This window comes from Crocuta crocuta, unplaced genomic scaffold (assembly GCF_008692635.1).
Source record: "Crocuta crocuta isolate KB4526 unplaced genomic scaffold, BGI_CrCroc_1.0 scaffold65, whole genome shotgun sequence".
Taxonomy (NCBI): Eukaryota; Metazoa; Chordata; class Mammalia; order Carnivora; family Hyaenidae; genus Crocuta; species Crocuta crocuta.
This window is the reverse complement of record NW_027530683.1, coordinates 2,311,099-2,337,243: the sequence shown is the minus strand read 5'-3', so window position 1 is coordinate 2,337,243 and position 26,145 is coordinate 2,311,099. Positions and strand designations below refer to the sequence as shown.

The 26,145-nt window shown below is 38.8% G+C and overlaps 1 protein-coding gene across 1 annotated transcript in view; it reads right to left on the bottom strand.

Moving 5' to 3' along the window:
• SLC25A21 (solute carrier family 25 member 21) overlaps positions 1-26,145 on the bottom strand; it is a 485,884-nt gene that overhangs the window by 188,751 nt on the left and 270,988 nt on the right. The window contains 1 exon segment of the mRNA XM_077769239.1: positions 15,349-15,397. Within this exon segment, the coding sequence (XP_077625365.1) occupies positions 15,349-15,397 (49 nt within the window).

Sequence of the window (26,145 nt, the reverse complement as noted above, 5' to 3'; positions counted from 1 at the left end):
ACAGCTGCTTATATATGAAGCAGTTTAAGGGTCAAATATTGCTCTGCCCAGCGGTGCTGACATCACTTAACTCTCCCCAGGAGAGGGGCACTGGCGTCATTTGCTCGGCTGGCCGGAGCAGGCCTGAAGATGGGCTGGCCACAGCTCCCATTTTGTTTCTCCTCGAGCACCTACGGGGTCAACAATTGCAAGTGAGCATTGCAATTAAGACTCTAAAACTTTGTTTTTATTGGCTTTTTTAGGAAATTTTTTCACAATTTATGAAAACACAATGTAGTCAGTACATTAAGATGTAAATGTGAGTTTCAAACTTTGCATAGTCATTAGGCTAATCATTAGTCATTTGCGGTTGACAAGGAGGGTTATAATTTGACACCTGGCAAAAATCAAGCAAATTTCAGAGAATTTGGAACTGGGAAAGGAGATGGAAAAAACACCCTCTTTTTCCCTAGGAGGTCCTATGAAGTAACGTTTGCAAACCACTTTTCCCTCTACAGAAGTGAACTGCTGTGATTCAGGGCTGTGATGTCTNAAAGAATCCAGCTTAGAAGGTTCCCAGAAGTGAACCTCTGGGAGTTAAGGGAAAAGAGATAAATAACTTCTCGATCTGATGCTTAAGCAACAAGAGACCACCGGAAAGTTTCAGTGTCAATTGACAAAATATTTCTGAAACATCATAGAGTCATGGGAGAAAGGAGTTTTAGAATGCCAGAACCCTTGGTTCCTAAGTTCTCCATAAAATTCCAGATTTTCTTCTGTCCACTATCTATGACCATTTTCTTTTGTGTAATATGATCAAAATATCGAACCCTGTGTTTGTATTTTCTGACCCCTGACCTCTCACAGGTGTTCTGGCTCATTTCCTGAGAGTTATGTTTGATTTGGGAATGCTTCTCTCTTTTCTTCCATTCCCTTGTTACAGTTTGAAACCTGGAACACCCGCATACAAGACCCTGACTATCTCCCTGTGCTACCCAAAAAACACTCTTAAATGTTCTCTCAGAACTTGGCAAGCATCTGGACAGGGACAGTTTTCTCACACTCCGGGAAATCAAAATGTACAGCAAGAGTTCTTTCTACCAATTCTTTAACCTGAGGATAATTTTCAGGGTCATTCCTTTTTTTTTTTTTTTTAAATTTAAACCTAATATTTTCCCTGTTTTAATACAGGAAATCAATAAATAATCAAAAGGAAATCAAATAAATAATCGACTTAAGTTTTCAATATGTAACAAGGAAATATAAATGCTAATTTGAAATTCTTTAGGACTAAATATTAGGACTAAAAAATCCAAAAATTATCCCAAAATCATTGCTTCAGAAGCAGTGATGAACATCTTAATAAACCCCTCTCTCTCTCACTCTTCCTTTCCCTCCTCCCCTCTCAGATTCCAGAAGAGACCAGAAAATATTACTTTTGGAAGTCATGCATTATTTTTGTTTTGAAATAAAGTTAGAGCCCTACTTGACTCTACCTATTCTACTAATCCTGGTTGTCTTTGAAAAAGATAAAGCTTAAGATCCATAATAAATTTTGATAAAAAAAAGAGATTTCTATACCTTTTAATTCATTAAGAGGCCAAGTAGTGAACTAACAAAAAGAGCTACCTTGAGGAACACAACAGGCTCTGCTTACTCCAACTGTCATTATTCATTAAACACACACACACACACACACACACACACACACACACACACACACCTGCCCCTCTCCCCTGCAAAGCAGCCTCATTGAGTTGTGTAAGTAAAAATAAGATTGTATGCACTAAAAACATTTCCTTAAGGAATATCCAGGTTGTCTTCCTGCAGCCCACCTGTCATCAGCATCATGCCCACCAATCCACAGGTCACCCGGGAGAGTGAGTTCTTCTATTTCTAGCCTAGTGGGTAGGGATCATCCATGTGCTGGACTGGAAGAATGACTACTTGAGCCTTGGCAGAGGAGAATGGACAGGACTGAGAGAGGTTCAAATATCCTGAATTCAGATGACAATTTCTCCAGGTCAGGAATAGTAAGGGAGCAGCTGGTACAGAGATCCTGGAAAATCACTGGCACTGAGTGAATACATGAATATCATTTCTAATTATCTGTGGCATAGAACAATTAACCACAAGTTAAGCACTGAAGAAAGAACAGCTTAGACTATATAAAATGCCCAGATTAGGTAACTGAAGAAATATGTGAATTCTATAATGTATGTGAATTGCTCTTGTGTGAAGCCTGTCTCAAAAGTCAGGCTTAGTGTTTTTGTTTGTTTTATTTTTCCAAACACACAATTTAAAAAATATATATGTAGTGTCAACTCTTAAACTACAATCATTCCATAAGTATTTATTGAGCACCTACTTTATGCTAACACTGTTCCAGAAACTGCATACATGAATCAGCGAACAGAGAAAGAAGGTGCTTTGCTTTTAGAAGCCTACATTCCAGTGGAAGTGAACAGTTAATGAGTACACAAGCAAAACAACGTGATGAAATCAGAAGACTAGTGCAAAGATAAATAGGGTAATGAGAAAGAGAGAAACACCAGCGGCCATGCTACATGAGGCAGCCAGGAAAGATTCTAAAATGAGAACTGAGCCTAGGTATGAAGGCTGAGGAGAAGCTAGTTATTCCAGGAAGAAAGGACAACAGGCACATAGGTCCTGAGACAGGAAAGAGCTTGGCATGTTCAGGGAATAGAGAGATCCCACTGGTGGAGATGTATTAAGATTACATAAAATTTTTTAACGTTTATTTATTTTAGAGAGAGAGAGAGACAGAGGCAGAGAGACAGAGCAGAGCACAAGCAGGGGAAAGGCAGAGAGAGGGAGATACAGAATCTGAAGCAGGCCCCAGGCTCTGAGCTCTCAGCACAGAGCCTGACATGAGGCTCGAACTCACAAACTGTGAGATCATGACCTGAGCTGAAGTTGGACACTTAACCGACTGAGCCACCCAGGCGCCCTCTGAGATCAAATTTTTAAGCAAGGACAACATGGCTTTGAAAACATAGAATATCTGGGGCGCCTGGGTGGCTTAGTCGGTTAAGTGTCCGACTTTCGCTTGGGTCATGATCTCGCGGTTTGTGGGTTCGAGCCCCGCGTCGGGCTCTGTGCTGACTGCCAGCTCAGAGCCTGGAGCCAATTTCAGAGTCTGTATCTCCCTCTCTCTCTGACCCTCCCCTGTTCACGCTGTCTCTCTCTCTCTCCTAGAAATAAATTTTAAAAATATATATATAAAAAAAAAGAAAACATAGAATATCTTATTGGAAGAGGCCCTGCGATCTCTTTGGCGTATATCCTTAATTTCCAGGTAAGAAATCAAGACCTGGAGCAGTTTAATTGACTCACACATCTGGAGCCAACAGCGTTGAGCTGTTACCTGGTCTCCTGTCTTTATCTTCTCTGAGTTGTTATGTGTTAATCACATTCTCCCTTGACAGTGTCCACAAAACCTGGAAAGCCTGTGCACAAAAGGGATCACCTCTGCTAGCCTGTCCTTTCAGAATGAAAATGGGTCAGAATTCTAACCAGCTCCCACTTTAGAACATCTAAAAAAGAAAATAAATACCTTCTTCTTACGTATATTTACTCTTCAGAGTTTAAAAGGACACAAATAGATAAATTACATTCTAAAGCCCATTTTTCTTTGAATATTTATCAGCCATTGAATTAGATCTGCAAATGAGACTTTTACCATGATGTGTTGTGCTTTTTCATAAAAAAAAGAAATGAATATCCCAGATAGATTTTGATTACCCCAAATTGAGGATATCCAGTTTACTTTTCAATGGTTTTTGCTACAAAAGGAAAGTATGTAACCTTTTAAGTACACAAAAAAGTTTTACTGGAGACAATATTCAATCACCCCCAAATGGGACAATTTTATTCTGAAGGAACTTGGCGCAGAGTATGCAATGCTGCATCCAGAGAATATATGGCTCTATTTATCATTTTGCAAACTTCTTCATTATGTCAAAACTAAATCTCAGCTGTGCCCTGACTGCAAGCAAAAGCAACCAGGCTATTTTAACCATCTTAACAAGAATATTTTGAGAAGCAATCGATTTTCTGGGAACGTTAAACAATTTTACCAATTTTTGGTCAAGGTTCACAGTTAAGATACTTATTACATTATCAGCCTTGAATTTGTTTGTGTACAGAAATTTATGATTTTTATTCTTGCCTCACAAAAAGGAAAAACAATCTTCTAGAATATTCATAACTGTAGTCTTCAGCTGTGCTACAATCCCAACAATTTAGATTTCATTAGGCTTGATTCCCACTCTATCCTCAACTCAAAAGCAGCTTTCCCATGGGCATGGCTTGAGGTTCTAAGGTTCAACTCACAGTTAGAGCTTTCACTTCTCAAGCAGCTTCTTTCTCAACACTTTCAAGTTTTCTCACGCTATAGGAAGAGCTTCCCCCGTTGTACATGTCATGTAAGGAATATTCTGGTCTTCTTGACATAAGCACCTGCTCTTTTAAAAATTTTTTTAAAAATATTTATTTTTGAGAGAGAGAGAGACAGAGTGTGAGCAGAATTTGAAGCAGGCTCCAGGCTCTGAGCTGTTCACACAGACCTGATGTGGGGCTCGAACTCACAAACTGTGAGATCATGACCTGAACCAAAGTCAGTCGCTAAACCGATGGAGCCACCCAGGCACCCCAGCACCTGTTCTTTTTAATAGATGTAGATGAGAAGAAACACCCTTGATAAGACAATTTTATTTTCAGGGGTGGCAGGCAGATTGCTTAGAGCTTAACTAAAAATCATTTAAAATAATCATGGAAATCTACTCCCAAAACCAAAAGCACACTGTATACACTGTATGTTAGGTAACTTGACAATAAATTATACTAAAAAATATTAAAAATAAAATAAGTACTGTAGCCAAATAAAAGCAAACATTTTGAACTTTTGCTTTACTTCCTGAATTTAGAGCAAGGCCTTATCTCAAAAAGCCTTTGAATAGCCACTGAAAATAGACATTGTATGAGTTCCAAATTCTCTACCCCCTCAAAACTTGTACTTAAAATAGAAGATTATCTGAGGAAACTTTATGATTGTATAAAAGCACTTAGAAAAACACCCATTTGTTTTTAATTCAGAATAATCCAAAATCAGTTTATTTTATTCTTATATATTATATCTTATTAAAGCCTAACAAGCCCAAAATTGGAATTTAAGCCACAGTTAAGGCGAAATACATCATTACTGGGCAACATATGATGGTCATTGGCGAAATAAGTAGATTAATGAAGCTGTTGAAAATTTACTCACAATTGGATAAAACTCTGGATGGGGGCTGGGGTGGGGGGTAAGGAGAAACAGAGGAAATAGTTTTCATGCTGATGCTCATTTTAGAAGTAATTCACTTTCCCATGACAAAGATAAGAAAGCCATTTAAGAGTTATTTACCTTTCAGCTTAAAAAAAAAAAAAAAAGATGTCTGGAGAAGCCCACTGACAGGCATGAAGAATGCATAGGCTCTTTTCCTTCTCATCCTTCAGCCTGGGATCACACAGAAGGAGAAACTTTTGCAGTTAAGCAGAAGGAAGAGAGAGGCATCAAAACGGAGCACCCGTTACGTTATTACCTAAGGGATAAGCCTCTAAGACCATTTAATTAGTTGAAGAATAAAAAATACTGTACTTTAAACAAACACCAAATCTATTTTAAAAATTTAGACAAAAACACAAATGAAGGCAAGATTAAACACTTTACAAAGGTTACACAGTGTGAGTCATAAAAATAGCATGCTCCTCTAGGGAATGATTCAAAAAAAGAATTCCATTTACAAAAAAAATCAGAAATAAGACTTCAAGATTATAAAGTGAGTTACAGTTGATTTAATGAAATTGAGAGTTCTGTTATTTTATGTGGGAGGAACTGACTGGGTTTTTAAAAAGGATTTTCTCCTTATTAATTAATCTGAAAAAAATTAGCATATGGTAGCAAGAATGTCCTGCATAAGATCTTTGGGACCAATTTTCTTCCCAATGTCTCAGAGCAACAGGTCGTTAGGTGTCTCACATTCTATCATCTCCTCATCCTTGGGCCACTAGAGAAAAGATTAAAACTACTTGGTAGCAGCAAAGACTGACACGCACCAAGTGTTATTTATGGGTAAGGAAACTATTGTAACCTACTTAGCCTAGGGCCTGGCTTTATGTCCAATGGCAAGGACCACTAAATGAGGTGAGGGAGGGAAAGACTTTCTACTATGAACCCTTGTGGGTTTTCCACAATTCTTATACAATACTTGTTATCCCAAAGAAAGGCAGGACCATTGTCAAAGTAAAAATCCCAGCAATAATATTAAACAAATCTCTTCATGGGGTCATAGCCCAATATCCCTAAACTCTCTGCCTTTCTCCAGAAGGACACACCAATCTAGAATGTAGACGTGCTACATTCTAAACAGGGCACGAAATAGGATTACTTTCTCTAGTTTAAGGTCATGCTTAGATTATATATGTCTTTTTAATTAAATCACTATACAAATATGGGGCCTTTTAAAGTTTGTCATGTACTCATTGGCAATGATGCATTTGCTTTGTAATAAAGCACTTAGGTGGGAACAAATGGCATTTTAAGGCCTACATGGGTTCACTTACATATTCACAGCAATCCTACAAGCTAACAATGAGCTTAGGTAATTTTCACCTCTTCCACATATATTATCCATCTTATGCACTGTTTTTGATTTGATTATGTTAACAAATAAAATCTTCAGTGATGACTGCATGGAAAAGAAGGACAATCAATGCAGAGTCGCAGGGTGCTCACCACCTAGTCCTTCCTTGCCTTCAGTAACTACATAAAGACACTGCAGTTAAGCAAAACACATGCCAAAGAAACCCTAATATGGTCATACAATTACAAAAGCCAAGTTGGAGTTCTACTCAGGTATTCGGGGATACCTTGACCATTTCATACCATTATATGTTGCTATTGATTGAGTCAGCTACAGTGTCGAAGTCCCAATAAAAATACAGTTTGTAAAAATATGCTTCTACTCCTTGCTTGCTTTACGTCAGACACATTCTCTCCATGGTTAGAAATAAGCCATGACAGTGGTCTAGTCCTGAATTTCTACGGATGATGAGAAATCAGGCATAACCATGGTCTAACCCTGAATGTGATCTTAATGTTTTATACCACGGACAAATCGTTAACATATGGAAACAACCCTCTCAGCTGCTCTGTTACCTTTTTTTTTTTTTTTAATCCTATAGACTCTACTGCCTCCACTGTCTACTCCAGCCTAACTTTGCCCACTGCTCTATTCCCATTTTGAAAGGGTTCTTTTCTTCTTCTGTTTTTTAAAAGGATCTTTTGGGGAAAAACATTCTTCGTTCCCTGTTTCCTTCCTGCTGTTCTGTGGGTCTCAATGGCTGCTCAATGTCCCCACTCCAGCCTCTTAAATTAAGTGTTCATTTTCAAGTCCATGGCTGTTCCCTCTCTGCCCCCGTAAAGGGAGGCTGTGGATGCACCCCAGCTCTTAGCTCCTCGCTTTCTGCTGGGCTCCCCACAAAGCAGCCTCTCTCCACAGCCATCCTCAGATTTCTCTTTTTAATAAAGTTTGTGGTGGGCGAATGCCTCTAAATCATTTTTACCCATCACAGCCATTTACCTTCTCTCTGTGACAACCAATGCTCACTCCTCTCCCATCCTCTGGCATTGATTTTTGTCTCTGTAACCTCACTCAGTAGGACAATATGTGTTTTTGTTTTTTTTTTTTTCTGGCTGTAGATAATACTTTCCCATAGCACTCTCACAAACCACAGAATGAGCTCTGCAAGGGAGCCTCTGTCCTTCCACTTTTATTCATTACTAACAAAAGCAGTTTACATAAATGAAACCAAGGAGAACCACAGGTAAATGAGATGTTTAACACACATACACACATGCACAGGGGGTGAGGGGCGGTGAGGAATTCTTTACACGAAGCCTTTTTACAGAACTGCCTATAAGGGTATTCAGCAATGTTTCCCAAAGGTTGACCCAGTGACTAGTCTGGGCTCCCTGCTTAAGATTCACCCAAAAGGGTGTTAAATATAACTATTGGTAGGTCCCCCCACTAGAGTTTTGGATTCAGCAGGTCTGGGGCACAAGAGCCACCAACAGAGTGTAAATCAATCTCAGCAGCTTGAGTAAAACCCCATAAGCACGTATAATAATGTGTGGATGCCAAGTTTTCAACCCATGTGAGTCTTAAGAATTCACACAGTGATTAATATGTTTTGAGAGAAGTATGATAAGACTTTTCAGTGCAAGTTAAGTCCTGATGGGAGGAAGGATGAAAGCCAAGGTATGTACCGGCCTGTCCACTCACCAGCAGCCTGTAACTGTTCGTCTGCACTGAGATGTGGAAACGCCTCTCCGCCTCTCGCCTTCCCCAGCACCCACCAGAAACTCTGCCTTGCAGCTCTTTGACAGGACATGCTTTTAAAAGATCAGTCTTTATAGGATCAGTAATTTATTTAGTTTGCACCTGATTTATGCCACGTTCAAAAATGGAACAAAAGTGATTAAAAATCACTGGGGGCCAAACAGAATGAACACCTCAATAATGCTCTCTTCCTGAAGCACAACGAACCACTTGCCTTCCTGGGAATAAAAGTGTGAAAGGGATGTGAGCTAAAATCCCCTCAGACTGTGATGTGGATAAATCTTTGGAGATTCTGATTGCCACTTTCTCCACACAGGTACAAACCATCAAATGTGTATGTAGTGAAATTCCCTTTCACTGAGGACCCTGCTTATTTGCAACTGTCAATGCATTCTGAGCAAAAGTATTCTTCTTACTGAGGAACTGCTGGACCACCTCTCTTTCCCCTTAAAAAATTCCTTTCCCATTGCATTCCAGGCCCATGTTATCCAATCCAGTTGCCACTAGCCCCATGTGGCTATAGAGCATTTGAAATGAGACTGTCAGTATTTAGATGTGCTCTAAGTGTTAAAATATGCACCAGATTTCAAGGATTAAGTATTTAAAAATGGAATGTAAGGGCGCCTGAGTGGCTCAGTCTGTTAAGTGTCTGACTCTTGGTTTTAGCTCAGGTCATGATCTCATGGTTCGTGGGTTTGAGCCCTGCACCGGGATTGGGATTCTCTGTTTCCCTCTCGCTCTGCCCCTCCCCTGCTCGGGCTCTCTCTCTCTCTCTCTCTCTCTCAATCTCCCTCAAAACAAACAAATAAACTTAAAAAAAGTACATGTATAACTTTGGGGAAATTATTTTTTAAAAAAGACTAAAATATCTCATTAAATTTTTAAATTGATAAGCTTGTTGCTATGACAATGTTTTGGATACATGAGGTTAAACCAGATACATTGTTAAAACTAATTTTACCTGTTTCTTGTTATGTCTTTCAATTTTTTTTAAGTTTATTTATTTATGAGAGAGAGAGACACCATGAGTGGGGGAGGGTCAGAGAGAGAGAGACACACAGAATACAAAACAGGCTCCAGGCTCTGAGCTAGCTGTCAGCACAGAGCCTGATGGCTGGGCTTGAACTCACGAACCGTGAGAACATGACCTGAGTGGAAGTTGGACGCTTAACCAACTGAGCCACCCAGGTGCCCTGGTTTCCTGTTATTTTTAAAAATGTGACTATTAGAAAACTTAAAATCATACATGTGTCAGGAATTTTATTTTGATTAGCCAGCGCTGTCCTAGATGAAGCCCAGCATTTTGCTTTCCAGCTCAAAGTTTGTCACATGTGCTCTCTGGGGGACCTTCCATTCCCTGTGAGTCCAGCTTACCCAGCTTTCATTTAGGCACACCTGCTGGATGGAAACCTTCTCACCTCACTCTTCCCTAATCCAGCCTCTGGAACTCCACTACAAGCCCAAGAGGTTTTTGCCTGCCTTCCATCAAGAAATTTCTCCTCTTTTATTTCAACAGATTCTTACTTCCCACCTCTTTTATGAAATTTTATGTTTCTTAATGACAACAGCACAGCTCCTAGAGGCCAGGCATGATGCTGGCTGTGGCACACGGTCCTAAATAATGTCAGCACATAGCCCTAAAATGATATGTGGAATGATGTCAACAGGAACGCACAGATGAAACTGATGCTCTCCTGCCCTCAGACCCAGAAGGACTATCTACTTGCAAACACCCCTCTGAGAAAAGATTTAAATGTAGTGCTCATATAACACAAGCCTTCCGGCTTGGAAACTTGAAACCGCCTGATTCCATATTAAACATTTCCCCTCTCCCACACTTTTTATTCTCCCTCATGTTTCCCTGACTACCTTACAAACTCTATTTGTCTTTGTAGTCCCCTTTCCTTTGCTGATACAGTATTAAATGCCGTATGTGTGTGTGTGCATGTGCGTGTGTGTGTGTGTGTACACACGCACATATGCACTTTATATGTATATATATATATCCATATAAGCATATATGCATATATAAATACCATATATGTATATCCTCATTCATTTCTCACAATAATGTACATACCACTATTGTTCCCATTTAAAGCTTAGGAAACTCAGGCACAGGGAAGTTTAGTGACTTATCTGACGTTACACAGATAGTAAGTGAAGAATTGGGATTTGAACCCACGCTTTCCTAACTCTAGAGCCAGACTCCTTAACTGACAGGTTATCCTGTCTCAGAGAGAGTACGCACAAACACCAAGGCCCACGTAAGCTTGAAGCTGCTGGGGCCATCTGGTGCCAAGTGAGAGAAGCATCCTACCCCCAAAGGAAGCCTATGTAGGAAAAGGAAAGCTGAAGGGAGAGAGGGAAAGAAGGAGAGAGAGAGAGAGAGAGAGAGAGAGAATGAGAGACAATATGAGAGAGATGATTATTTTATTGTTTGTGATTATTTTATTTGAATCCTTGGAGAATACAAAGCCAGAAACTAACTGTAGTCTTCCTAATTATACAAGGGCATAGAGTCTTTTGTCATTTATAGTTATGTGTTACTAACCAGAAGGCCAACCCACAACTGTAGACAAACTTCTTTGTATATAAGTATACAAGAACCATAAAATAGTGTATAGGCCTATATCTGGGAAGAATCTCAAAAGAGACCTTGATTCTACCTAAGTGCCATGTATATAATAGTATCTCAGCCAAATCTCCTCAGCTAAAATAAGGTGGGGGCGCTTACAACAAAGCAGTTGTCGTGTGGCTAGCCTAAGCTAATGTTAGGTCTGTCCCTGGAGCAACACTTCTATGAGGCAGAATATGTAGTTCTTATATTAAGCCAGGTGCCACAGTGCCTAAAATCCCTTCATAAAAAATTTATTAATTATAACTTTTGACAATCTTTTAAAATGCAGAGTGAGTTCTTAGTAAAGATACTAAATTAAAAATGCATGCTTGCAACTTAAGTGCCCATCAAGGGATGAATGGGTAAAGAAATTGTATACACTATATACAACCGAATATTATTCAGTCATTAAAAAAAAGAACATCCTGCCACTTGTGACAATGTGGATGGACCTTGAGGGCATTATGCTAAATGAAATAAGTCAGAGAAAAATACCATATGACCTTACTTACATGTGAAATCGAAAAAAAGATTAAAAAAGAAAAAGAGAAAAAATGAAATTTATAGGTAAAAAGAACAGATTGGTGGTTGCCAGAGCCTGGGGGTAGGGGGTGGGTGAAATGGGTAAAGTGGGTCAAAAGGTACAAACTTCCAGTTATAAAATAAATAAGTCCTGGGGATGTAATAAGTATCATGATGACTATAGTTAATAGTACTGTATTGCATATCTGAAAGTTGCTAAGAGAGTAGATCTTAAAAGTTCTCAGCACAAGAACACAAATTTGTAACTATGTATGGTGTTATGGATGCTAGCTAGACTTATTGGGGTGATCATTTTACAATATATACAAATTATTATGTTATATACCTAATACTAACATAATGTTATGTCAATTACATCTCAAAAAAAAAAAAAAAGGAAAACACACACTTATGGCATCTCTTTCTCCAAACCTCACTAAAGTGACAGTTTTTCAGTCCTGGTTCTGTTTGTCTTCAGATCCATTTCTTTTTTTTTTTTAATTAAAAAAATTTTCTTATTTATTTTTGAGACAGAGAATGAGCAGGGGAAGGGCAGAGAGAGAGGCAAACACAGAATCTGAAACAGGCTCCAGGATCTGAGTTGTCAGCACAGAACCCAATGCAGGGCTTGAACCCACGGACGGTGAGATCATGACCTGAGCTGAAGTCGGACACTTAACCAACTGAGCCACCCAGGCGCCCCTTCAGATCTATTTCTTGTTTGTCCTTGTTCTGCTCTGCTTTGTGATGCAAAAAGACTGCCTTTTGCTAGGCTGGGCTTCGTAGGCTTCCATGGTTTAGCAAATAGAAGCACTGGTGGGAGACTGAAGATTGGGGAGAAAGGAGAAAGGAGAGGATTTTTCTCCCTGCCTGCCTGCCTCAGGTAGTGAACTTGGCAATGGCTGAGGCTCCAGCTACCGCTAGACAGATCTACGATGGTTCCAGCTTCCACCCTTGTAAGCTGGCCCTTGGGCTCAGNACGCGGGGCTCGAACCCACGAACCGCGAGATCATGACCTAAGCGAAAGTCGGACGCTTAACCGACTAAGCCACCCAGGCGCCCCTAGAATCATATTTTTAGAATCTATTATTTTTCATCCCACAATGAAAAGAATTAGACAGACATAGAATCCAAAAAGAAAAGATTAAACTCCAAGAAGTAAACATTTAGTTTCCAATCCTTCTTTTTTTTTTTTTTTTAATGTTTTTTATTTATTTCTAGGAGAGAGAGAGAGAGAGACAGCGGGAGCAGGGGAGGGCCAGAGAGAGAGGGAGTCACAGACCGAAACAGGCTCCAGGCTCTGAGCTGGCAGTCAGCAAAGAGCCCGACGCGGGGCTCGAACCCACGAACCGCAAGATCATGACCCAAGCGAAAGTCGGACGCTCTACCGACTAAGCCACCCAGGCACCCCTAGTTTCCAATCCTTCTGCACATGAGATATCATTGAAAATGAGCCTTTTCCATACTCAGGTTAATTCAGGGTATACCCTTCAAGTAATAATATCCAAGGATAAGCAAAAACAGCTCACAGAAACACTGTGAAGGAAGTGAGGTTTGGCGTGGTGTATTGCATCCCCCACTTTGACAATGCCTACAGCAATTTAGAATACAGTGCCCTTGATGTCATTAAGGAAAATGACCTGTTAAAATGACCAATGTTGCATGGTTTCACATATTATCTCTTACAGTTTACAGTTTATCTTATTTAGAAATGTAGTCATCTCCTGTACAATATAATAGTGAAGCAATTTAGTCTGTCCTGTCTATTCCCTATCACTTCTGTGTTAGTACCCAGTGAGCTAGGCTACCAATCTTTGCATATTCTACTTCTGTTGCAAGGTCAGTTGCATTGGACTTTCAGTTTACCCTAAGACTGTGTCTTTATTCAATATACGTTTTATTGTTATGCAGGTCAAATATCATCCCATATTGAATTCCCTTCTTCAGGGCACCTGGAAGAATTATATTTTCCCCTCCCTCTGAATTTAGACAAGAGTATATGACTACTTCCAATCAATGAATGTCATTTTCAAAATATCTATGTAACAAAGATGTAAAGCCCCAGTTACTTGGCACATCCATTTTAAGAAGTATTCTATCCAAAGCCAGTACCATGAGATAACATAATTTTTGAAACTTATTGTGAAATTCCTACTAACTCATCAGACTGAGAGCTCTTTGGGACAGAGCTCACTTGGAACCCACATGCACTAAATACTTAATAAGTAAATTAATGAATGATTGTGTGAATGAATGAGTAACCATAATTTCAATATCATGTCTTATTTAAATCATTTTTATGTCTCCTCTGTGCTCATTTGAACACTTCACTAATTTAGGAAATTACCCTTAAAAAAACAATTTATTCCTCAGTGAGGCTAGCAACAATATTCTGGCTTTTCAAAGGTTGGCATACAATCTAAGAAGGAAATCCCAGTGAGTTTTGCTTTCTGTTTCTGAACCCTGTAAAAAGATGGACCAGGGAGTTCATGCAATTTTACATTTGAATGTGATTTGTGGTTTTCTTTCTCTGTTTGGGTTTGGTGACTTGAGGCTGTTATGGACTGAATGTTTGTGCCCCCTCAGATTCATATACTGGACCCTTAACCCCAGTGTGATGGTATTTGGAAATGGGCCCTTTAGGGAGGTAGTTAGGTTTAGGTGATGTCATGAGGTTAGACTAAGTGGAACGCCAATGATGGGGTTAGTGCTCTGATAAGTAGAGGGAGAGACATCAGAGCTGCCTCTCTCCCTCAAGTGAAGATACAGGAAGGAGGTGGCTATTTACAAGTCGGGAAGAGAGCCCTCACCAAGAACCAAATGGACTAGCACTTTGATCTTGGACTTCCAGCCCCAGAACTATAATAAATATCTACAGTATTTTGTTATAGCTGCCCGAACTAAGACAGGGGCCAAATTCTCATCTTCTCTCATTTAAAAATGTAATTATTATTTGGATGTCACAGCCTTGCTTTTAGTAGCCAGCTTAGGATTCTGCTGCCTCTTTAGGGAAATTAAGCAACATGTTCATTCAGTGATCAGCCTGACTCTTCAAGTATTTTCTAACTTCGCGAGTGAGGGTTCGTTTGACCACCATTGTTGGCTGAATGGCACTGTTTGCTATTGAGCTCCAACCTAGGTTTGGTGTTCTTGGGTTTGACACAATGCAAATAAATGGAAACTTTCACTAAACTAACAGTTTCTAATTTAAAAACACAGAGAGCTAAGTAATTCAGCCATAGATTTAACTTCTAAAAAAATGCTCTAGATGATAGTAAAACCCCTATGAATTTTTTTCACTTGGCAAATAGATTTAATATATTGCCCTGATTTGTATGTCCCTTTAAGAGCAAATGGATTTTCCTAGAAATATGGCATTTTGCATTGGCAAACAGTTGTAGGAATAAATTCCATAAGAAGTTTACTTGAAATTTTGGAGTCTCACATCAAATTGCTGGTTATTAAGTAGCAATCTGTTATATGCAATGCCTAATGAAAGTCTGCTGTCATAATTCCCTAAAGTTTAGTTTTTACCTCATTTTGATAAGTTTACCTTGCTTACCAGCTTAGCCACAAATCATATCTAATGGTTGTCATGTGAAGGCAGTAAAATATCATATACCTTCTGATGACCTCTATCCAAAAATGCTTTTCCCTGTTCACATTTTATCTGTCAAATAGCATTTTCCTTAAGAAGTAAATATAAATGCCATTATTGGGAGAAGCTATTGGCCTAGGACAAGTTCTAGCATTTAGTGTTCTGACAGATCTTAATTTGGATATCAGCCAAAGTCAATAAAACTTGTTCATGCAGAACCTTACCTGGTTTTCACCACATCGAGGGGGTGCATCAGGCAAATTTCTACAAGACCTGAAAGATGATAAAGAAAAGTCCAGTAAACACTTATGTAAACACTGGTTCTTTTTTCCTTGACCCCATTGATTTCTCAAGTATGAAGATTCAAATAAAATTTGGGGCTTTGGAAATAAAGTTAGTAGTTAGAGACTAGTAGCAAAAGCCCAGAGTGTAAGTGCTCTGGCATAGCGTGGAGGTGGGGCTGTAGGGGAAAGAAAATGGAAAAGGAATCAGATGTCTGATTCCAATCATCTAGGCGGGAATTATTGTGTAGTCCAAGAAACAAATATATGTCAAAGGAATGGAGAAAAGAAAAGAAAGAAAGAAGGGAGAGAATCTTGCTTTCAGCACTTCTCCCACTGCCACTCGCTAACATGACGAATCATAGCCTCAGTCTCAGCGTGCATGAAATAAAGATAATGATACTTCTTATCTCCCTGGGTAGGCATGAGAATCCAATGTGTATTTAATACATTAATAGCTTAATAGAGATTATATATTAAGTGTTCATTGCATGCTAGACAGTATTCTAAGCAGTGCATAGTTTATCTCATTTAATCTTCATAAGACCTTGCTGTGTAGCGGGTATTATTACTCCCATTTTACAGATGAGATCATTGAGGCATATAAGGTTAATAACTCATCTAAGATCTCACAGCTAAGAAGTATGTGGTAACCTCATAAAAACCTCATAACCAATGCACACTTAGAAGTTCTATACCTTCTTGCAAATCACTTGTAAAGCCCTCCTGTTGTCTAACTGAGTGGAGAAGACTGCTCAATTACGAACTAGTGGCACATAACAACAGTAACACTAAAAGTAGTATTATATACTAGCAGTAGTAAAAATAATGACAGCAGTAGTTATAGTATTGTAGTAGTAATAATCATAACAGTTACCTTACTTGCAGACTCTACATAGTGATGGCCATTTAACACACAGTATCACTGATGCACAATTACTAAGCAAGGTGAGTATGTATTATCATCATCTTTACTTGAAGATAAGCAAACAGAGGTTGATATTGTTGGTTGATTTGCCCAAAAGCCATAGTATTTGTGGGCGGTTTCTTAAGAGCAGACCACTTACCACTCTTTCCATTTGCAAAGTAACTCAGTTTGAGCTTAGCTGTGATTTAGTTCACTTTCCCCACTCCATATTTATATATACAAATGTCTTTTACTCCCTATACTGGTAAGGTCCAGGTAAAGGTCTACACTTACTTGAAGTTTGCTTTCCTTCCATAGATGTCTATACAGTTTACAAAGACTTTTGCCTATGTATTGACCCAAAACAACTATCTTACTTTAGCTAAAACTAATAGGATTCAATATTAATGCCTGTACCACAGGTTTCCCAGAAGGAATGCTCTTTAGTGGCTGGTAACCAAATCACTGACCCAGTCAGTCTCATTGCCTAGAGACGGGAGGAGAAAGAGGTAAGGCATTAGAGGCAACATAATCACTAGGCGCAATGGCAAAGCCACTGAGCACTTAACTTCAGAATAAGATCTGTTACTCAGAATTGCGTGGGTGAGTTTCTTCCTTGCAACCAGGAAAGTCTCAGTACATTTCCTCTAGCTTTAAAATTCACATTCACCATGAAGTAAGAATCAGGTGACCAGAGTTCTTATTCCACTGCCTTTGGGGAATGAAAATTCCCTCTGGGGGCATGAGTCCCTTACCTGTAAAGGGAAAAGTTAAATGGTCTATTGTACCTTTAAGGTACTATATGCTTTACTTATAATTCTAAATTAAAGATTATCTTATTAGCTAGAAGAGGCTAAAGCTCTGATTCCATAAATAGGATTTACCCTGGAAACTGAGACTTATAAAATATAGTTCTTATCAAGCATTGCACTTCTATTAAGTGCACTTATGAGCATCTCATGAGCATAAGGTAGTAAGATATTCAGAGTCAGTTTAGCAAAGCAAAGACACAGTTTCTCCCAGTAACGTGGCATTAGAAAAGAAGCAACATGTTAAACACCAAATAGCACTGTTGGTGCATCTCTCAAAAAATTTACCACAGGATCTATCAATCCCAACAACTTATTAAAACTAGCAGAATTCAGAGAATCTATTCACGTTTATGTATACCTATTTGCAAAATTGTCCTTGTTTCCTGTTTGCTAATGGGCATTTCTGGTAGTAAGTAGATACTACATTGAATTATTACAGTTTTCTGGTTACTTAAAATTATTTTCTAACCTCTAGTATGCACTGAAACATTCATTGTATCCAATAAACTTAACAGTGGTTATCTTTTATGTGCTTGGCATTGAGGATACAGTCTAGTGAGGGGAATGGATGCACAAGAACAAACAAGAATGCATGGGAGGAGGTGCAATGTCCAGAGTTTATGGAAACACAGAAGAGAGAAGCCCCTGGTCCAGCCTGGAGTTGGGTGAGAGGTGGAAAAGGGATTCAAGGTGGAAAAGGGATTCGAGGCCGGAAGAGGTCAGAATGAGCATCAGGCATGTGGGAGACACTGCATGCAAAAATAAGGAAAGAAGAAAGAACAAGATAAGCAATCCAGTAGCTGAGTTTGAAGGCAGAACATGGCAAGAGACGGGGCTGTAAGTGTATAGGTCAGGGTCAGATTCATGCTCAGGTACTTGTAATTCATCTTACAGGCCATAAGGTGAAAGTGAAAGATATTCTAAAAAAATATCTCCTTGAACAAACTGAGGGGTTATGAGGGTGGGGGAGAGGGGAAGGAGAGTGATGGGCATAGAAGAGGGTACTTGTTGGGATGAGCACTGGGTGTTATGTGGAAACCAACTTGACAATAAACTATAAAAGAAATAAAAATATAAAAATAAAAAATAAAAAAAACCAACTCCTTGAGCGCTAATGCATAGGGAACATGTGCCCCAATGTTATAGCAGTACTTTCAACAGTAGCCAAATTATGGGAAGAGCCTAAATATCCATCAACTGATGAATGGATAAAAAAGATGTGGTTTATATATACAATGGAATACTACTTGGCAATGAGAAAGAATGAAATCATGCCATTTGCAGCAACATGGATGGAACTGGAAAATATTATGCTGAGTGAAAGAATAAGTCAGTCAGAGAAGGACATGTTTTCACTCATATGCGGATCTTGAGAAACTAAACAAAAGACCATGGGGGAAAAGAAGGGGAAAAAAGATACAAACAGAGAGGGAGGGAGGCAAACCACAGGAGATTCTTAAATACAGAGAACAAGCTGAGGGTGTATGGCAGGTGGGTGGGGGTGGGGACAATGGATGATGGGTATTGAGGAAGGCACTTGTTGGGATAAGCACTGGGTGTTGTATGTAAGCCAATTTGACAATAAATCATATTAAAAATAGCTCCTTGGTTGTTTTTTCTTACTCTTAATATATTCCATGTTCATTGAAGACATTTTCAGGGATTTGATTTTATTGTATTTAGTTTTTAAATTTTTTAATGTTTATTCATATTTGAGAGAGAGAGACAGAGCATGAGCAGGGGAGGGGCAGAGAGATAAGGAGACACAGAATCTGAAACAGGTTCCAGGCTCTGGGCGGTCAGCACAGAGCCTAATGCGGGGCTTGAACTCAGGAATCGGGAGACCATGACCTAGGTCGAAGTCAGATGTTTAACTGACTGAGTCACCCAGGTACTTCTTTTTTATTTTATTTTATTAATTAATTAATTAATTAATTTCATTTTATTTTAAAGTTTATTTTTGAAAGAGAGCATGAGCACAAGTAGGGGAGGGGCAGAGAGAGAGGGAGAAATAATTCCAAGCAGACTGTGCTCTGTGAGCACCGAGCCTGAAGTGGAGTTCAAACTCACAAACAATGAGATCATGACCTGAACCAAAATCAAGAGTTGGATGCTTAACTGACTGAGCCACACAAGAACCCCTATCTTATTTTATTTTTTTAAGTAGGCTCCATGCCCAGAGTGAAGCCCAACACAGGGCTTGAACTCATGATCCTGAGATCAAGATCTGAGCTGAGATCAAGAGTCAGATGCTCAACTGACCGAGCCACCCAGGCGCCCCATATTGAGGGATATTAAGAAGAAATTAGATATTAGCAGCTTAACATGTTCTCCCAACAATCTAATAATATGTCTAATAATCCTTGCACTGCTCCCAATCACATATTCACTGCAAACACATGAGCACTGAGGCTCCAACCCCTACCCTTTGGTTCCCAGTAAAAGCACCATCTCTCATCACAGCATAGATGGCCTGATGGCCCATGCACCTGTAAGTCTGAAAGACTTAATGCCCATCTATAAAATGAACTGCTGAATTGTAACTTGGCCAAATGGAAAGTATGACTTAAATTATCAAATGTTATGTGTTTAGTCCAGAATCTCTTGGTTGTTCATTCATTGTCGTTTTTAATCAAAACAAGTGATGTTGAAGAATTCAAGTGAGCAGCAAAATGCATCATAAGCAGAAAGAATAGATATGTTGGCAATGATAGGGAAGTTCTGATTTTCAATCGGAGTTCAGAGTTAAATCCAGATTGCATCAGGGTAAGAATGGCTATTTGTTGTCCTCTACTGGGTAGCTAGGGGCTATGAGACTCTGATTATTATTGATGGAGATAACCACAAAAGTAGAACAAGATGAATTATGTTGCCATAGGCCTAGACGTGAGCTCTGGAAACTGAATTGCACTGTGTACTATTTAGCAATTCTATTATCTAGGATGAAGTCACTATCTAAATAAAAAGTTAGAGGACACAGATTTTAATAATTTCTCTTTTCTCATAACACTGAAAGTTTAACATAGGCAAGACGATGACTTTGAAATTGGTACGTCATCCTAATTGCCAACTCAAGACACATGAGTCCAAAAACAAATGAGACCTAGAAGGCTTACTCTCACAACTTAGCATTTATTAAACTCACCAGCCACAGATGAACACTAAATGAAAAGGTTCAAACTCTTCTACCAATGCATAATACAAAAATGGTATTTCTAACTATCAACCATAGAACCAATTTCCTTGAAAAAAAAAAGCTTATAGCTTCATGATATTTGAGAAGAAATATGAAAAAAAGTGAGAACCTTAATAATTATAGATTTAGACCAGAGCTTTCCTTATAACTCTTTCTGGTTGTTTTTAAAATTAAATTTTGTGTTTGATCTTAAAACCAGAAAAATAGGCAGTCTAGAGATAAAATATCTTCAAGACATGTTGATTTATTTATTTTAATTTTTAAAAATGTTTTTATTTCTGAGAGAGAGAGAGAGACAGCGTGAGCAGTGGAGGGTCAGAGAGGGAAATACAGAATCTGAAGCAGGCTCCAGGCTCTGAGTTAGCTGTCAGCACAGAGCCTGACACAGGGCTCGAACCCACGAACTGTGAGATCATCACCTGAACTGAAGTCGGACTCTTAACCGACTGAGCCATTCAGGCTCCCCAAGACATGTTTATTTTTAAATGGATTGGACTATTTGTATCTTCTAATCATTGTGTGGATAAAAAGCAGAATCAAAACTTAACCAAAATACAGTAAGAAAATAATTAGAAAAACATATAAAAAAAGTACATTTTCCCAAATAACATGCTATATATAAGGAAGTTCAAAATATTCCATTTGTTATTTTTGAGGCCACCACTTATTTATCAAAATAACAAGCTAGCAAGAATTGCTATAAGACTTACTTAAGTTAGATAAAAGACTAATTTTATAATGCCAGAATTTATGAAAATTAAGAAAGCCCAAAGTAGACCGATACCGCGAATTTATCATACTGTAAATGTTTTCATTGTTCCTACAGATCCATGCCACTTCAGTGACTATGACCATTTCTGTAAGATTCAAATGAAACTGGTAATGTGACCCAGTCATGAGCACAGAAAGGTACAGGCTAGCTGGTCCCTGAACCTTACCCTGAGATTTCCCCTAAATGATCCCTTCTTTGAACTGGCTTACATACATGACTTCACCTGAGCCAGTATTGCTGGAAAAGGACTAACACGATCTTGTCACAAACCTTTTCCCAGCCTCCATTTTTTTTTTCCTGAATAGGACTCTTGTCCTACTGAACCACAAAACTGCACTGACCATCGACCTCATCCTCTTCCCCTGATTTAACCTGAGCCCGTCTCTTTTCCTAAGAAGAGTACAGACAGTATCATGCAGTGATTTAATCATGCCTGGTGAAAGAACAGTTTCTTCTCAGTGTTCATTTCTCTGGACTTTTCCTTTCCTCTAAAATGCTGTTCCGTAAAGACACACATACGTACTTCTTCTGAGAATCCTACTTACGTTCAGATCTCAATTTGGGCAACCATCTTACCAGAAATCCCAGGCAAAGATTGTTAGTTGTCCCCTAGTATTCATTTCCTCTTCTTCTTCCTGGCTGCCCAGAATAAATACTGCATTTCACAGCCTCCCTTTTTGGTAGGCATTACCGTGTGACCAAGTTCTGGCCAATGGGACATAAATGAAAGCGGTTTGCATACTTGAGTACTTGAGCTTCTGAGAAGTCTTTTAAAAGTAGGGAGGCTGTTCCTTTCCTCTTTTCCTTTTTCCTACTGATGGAATGCGAACCCAGGGCTGGAGCAGCTATGTTGGACAATGAAGTGACTTTGGGCACGGAGGGCACACAACACAGCAAGACAGAAGCAGTCTTTAACATTGTGGAGATATGATCTATCTACCTCCAGGCATTCATGTTGGAGAAAAATGTCCATTTTTTTTAACTACTGCTGTTTGAGTTTTGTGCCATTGTACCTGAACCTGAATCTCACTGATAAGGGTGCCCTTCACTGTGCTCCCACGGTGCCCTGAACTTGTGTTATTACACAGCACTGCAACTGTCTCTTTTCTTGCCTAGAAGCTCCAGGGGGACAGACACTCCACCTGCCTTATTCATCTTTGCATCCCATCACTTTGCATGATGGCTGGCACTCAATAAGCTCAATAAAAATTTGTTGAATAAATAAATTAAAGCTGATTAGGGTTACTGCCCCTGCCATTATTTCAGGTAATTCTCAAGATAAACTGAACTGGCAGCTATTTATTTCATTAGTTTGAGTATTATACAAATAAGCAAATAAGAACAAGAGATATTGGTAAAAATGACATGAAATAAAGTGCATTAAGTACTTGAATACAAAACTGCAATATTGTTTAACACATGCTCAGATGTTCAGCTGGTATGTAAAGAGGGCTGTGTGCATGCTAGGTGCTGTGCCAGGTGCTGGGGACTTAGCCTGAATCACTATGAAGGGTGCCCGAAAGGCTGAAGGACTTCAAAGGTGGGCACAGGTACGACACATTGAGAAGGGTCTCCCAGGTAAAGGGAAGACACTGAGCAGAGAATAGCAATTTGCATAAAACTTTCAGGCCCAGGGATTTAGTCCTGCTGTTTACCATGCAAAATATTGCTATTTAAGTCCTGTATCGATTCTAGTCTTGCATAAACCTTTACTTTTATTCCAAATTGCCAACTTTCTTCAAGGAACTATATCATGGTGCTCATAAAACAAATGACAGAAAACACAGACACATATTTAACAATTTTAAAGTAAAATTGTAATTCATCTGTAGTTTGAGTGTGCTTTATATTTGAAATTACTTGTCCTTGGTCACAAAGCTGATTTCTGTGAGGTAGAGAGACTTAAAAATTAAATATATCCATGGATCTATTCCCAGGAGGCAGTTTCTACAGTTTTCACTTACTTGCCCATGATCACCAATAGATATCTCATCTCAATGATAGCCTTTTTCCTGAGAGCTGGGATAGAAAAATCACATAGAAGGAATCACTTCCCAGAAATGATGGGATGGTTATTTTTCATTTTAGAGATCTAAATGCTTACAACATAAAGCAAAAGACTTTTTTTCCCTACCCCTTTACATCCTGGGTCACAGAGAGGGGACAATGGAGACTGTCCTGCTACATTGATGGACTGATGACCACAGGACATAAACCACCCCTACTGACCCCTAATGGAATCTGAAAGTACAGAAACCTAGAATGTATTCCTGTGCCTGCCTTCCTGGCTTGCCCCTGCTGCTCTCACTCATGAACAGTGTTGCAATGGGCTTCGGTAACCTTTTTTTTTTTTTTTCCAGTAACCTTTTTAGCAATAGGATGGGAGAATGTGGAAGACAAACTAGGTGCCTGAAAGTAGACTCAAACAGATTATTAAAGGCCAGTGTTGAGTGATCTTTCAGTTAAAGGTCTTAATTTTAACTATAAACAATGTTATTATACATTAATCTGCTCTAAGAAACATTAGAGAACAGAGTATTCTAAATTTACTCTGCCTTCTTATCACCAGGTCAATTCACTGTTATCTTTCCCTATGAAAGATAGCATTATATATACACCATTCCATTATATATTCCATTACAGTTATATAATATTTTACATTATCAATTATGTTATATTACAGTTCTATTACATATACCAATAATACCATTTATCATACTAAATTATGGCTAGTAATATATAGAAATATGTAACTGTCTCTCTACACTTCTCTCCTACTCCCTACCAGACATTGTGGTATTCATTTCCAGACATTATAGTCTATGTAGAGAGCACCTCCTGGACTTGTGAAGATGTGTGGTCAAATACAAACCATGAGTTCTTTGGGACAAGGGAGTATTACCTTTATTGGCCCACTGAGTAAACAGCATGAAATACATGAAACTCATTCAAGAAGTTCTCTATCTATACTCACTCCCTTGGTGATCTTACTCCAACCAATAGTTTTAATCAATGTTTATGTGCTAACAACTTGTCAATTTACATTTTAACTCTAGACTTTACTTTCAGAACTTAGACTTAAGTATCTGACTGCCTATTTGGCATCTGTGCTTGGATATCTGACAGACATCTTAAAATTCATATGCCTGGACCCTCTTCCTCTCCACCTTACTAAAACAAAAGAAAGCAAAACACAAAGCAAAAAACAACCTGCTTAACCTTAGACTCACTGTGGACTCCTCTTTCTCTCAAAATCCTATTCCAACCTATCAGGAAATCCCATTGGCTCTACTTCAAAATAAATCCATACTTCTACCTTCTCTCACTTCCTCTACTGCACCCACTCTGGTCTAAGTCATGATCATCATTTCTCAGCTGATTAACTGTAGCACCTCATTAACAGGTCTCCCTCCATCCACCTTTGACCCCTTCCATCTGTTTTCACCCAGCAGCCTGAATGATCCTTTTAAAATGGAAGTCATTTCATGCCATTCCTCTGGTTAGCAATGGTTCCCCATGTCTTCCAGAGAAAAGCCATATGCACTCCTGGACTGCACTCCTTCTCTCACCAATTCCCTTTCTACTCTCTTCCTCACTTATTCCACTCTGGCTACACTGACCTCTTCACTATTTCCCAAACTCACAAGGACTACTTCAGCTTTCAGCTTTTGCACTTCCCATCCCTGCTGGCTGGAATGCTCTTCCTTCAGTCTCTACTTGGCCAACTACTTTCACATGGTCAATGAGTAACCCTTGCCACTCTAACATAGAGGCCTTCCCCTCCTTACCCCAGCACTACTAAAACTCTTCATGCTGTTCTGTTTCTTCCTTTTTCTATAGGATGTATCAACTTCTAACATAGTACATTATTTACTTACTGTATTTATTGTTTTCTGTCTGTCTCCCCCAGTAGAATATAAGCTTCACCAAAGCAGACATCTTTATCTGTACTGTCCATTGGTAGGCACTAAGTACCTAAAACATGCCTGACACCTAGAAATTGCTCAATAAATATTTGTTGAAAAAAGAAACCCCAATATATAAAATCTACAATGATAAGATTCCTTTTTGGTGGTATATAGAAGATAAAGTTTTAAGAATTTAGTGTACAGAATGAGAACTCAACCAGTCATTCAAGGAATCCATGATAATGCTGTAAACAGGAAGTCTGCTGATAGGTTCTGAGTCCACACCTATCCTCTAAGTATAAGTGGATTATTCCAAAGATAATTTTGTCAAGTAACATTTTATGAAGCAGAAAACATCTCAACATCTCTGTGGGCTACAAAGGAGTAGCAATGCAGACAAAGAATTGAGGCAGTCAAATATCCCCAAGATGTCGGTTACAAGTAAAACCTATGTTTTCCTTTTATCAAACCAAAACTCTCATTGTTCTACAGTCCCTTCCTTAGCATATTCAGCTTAAATCAAAACTTCTCTTTTGTTCTCTTAATTTCTAACCCTGTTCTAACCATTACCCTAAATGATTTTGTATAACATATTTAACTCTTTAAAATTTAAAAGAATCTATTTTTTAAGGAGAATCACAGAGGAATAGTTTCAAACTGTGCAAATTTGAAATTCAAAAATAGAACAGCTACAGACAGAACTGATACTTTTTCATCTACTCTACTAGTCAAGCAAATCATTACAACATCCTATTTGATAGCCTGCCCAGAAAATGTGGTAGCCCTACTGAATTATAAGCAATGTGAGACTCATAAAGGGAAATCAAATATATTATGCTTTCCCCTAATAACAGTTAAGGCATACTACCTTTGTGGCACACAGTAAATTAATATTATGCACACTGAATTGGCCAAATAGGCAATGTGATTTGGCAGGCTTGAAAGATGCTGATAAAAGTTATGCTTTTGGGCAAGCCACAGCCTTTCTTGAAAAATCTGAAGTAAATATTTTGAAGTTTACTGTTAGCATGTATCTTTCTAAAGAAACTAACACTGAGCAGCGGCTGTTAGCACTTATCTAAATGATGTAGACTTTCCTTATAAGTGTATATCCCTTGTTCATATAGAGTGCATTATCTAATTTA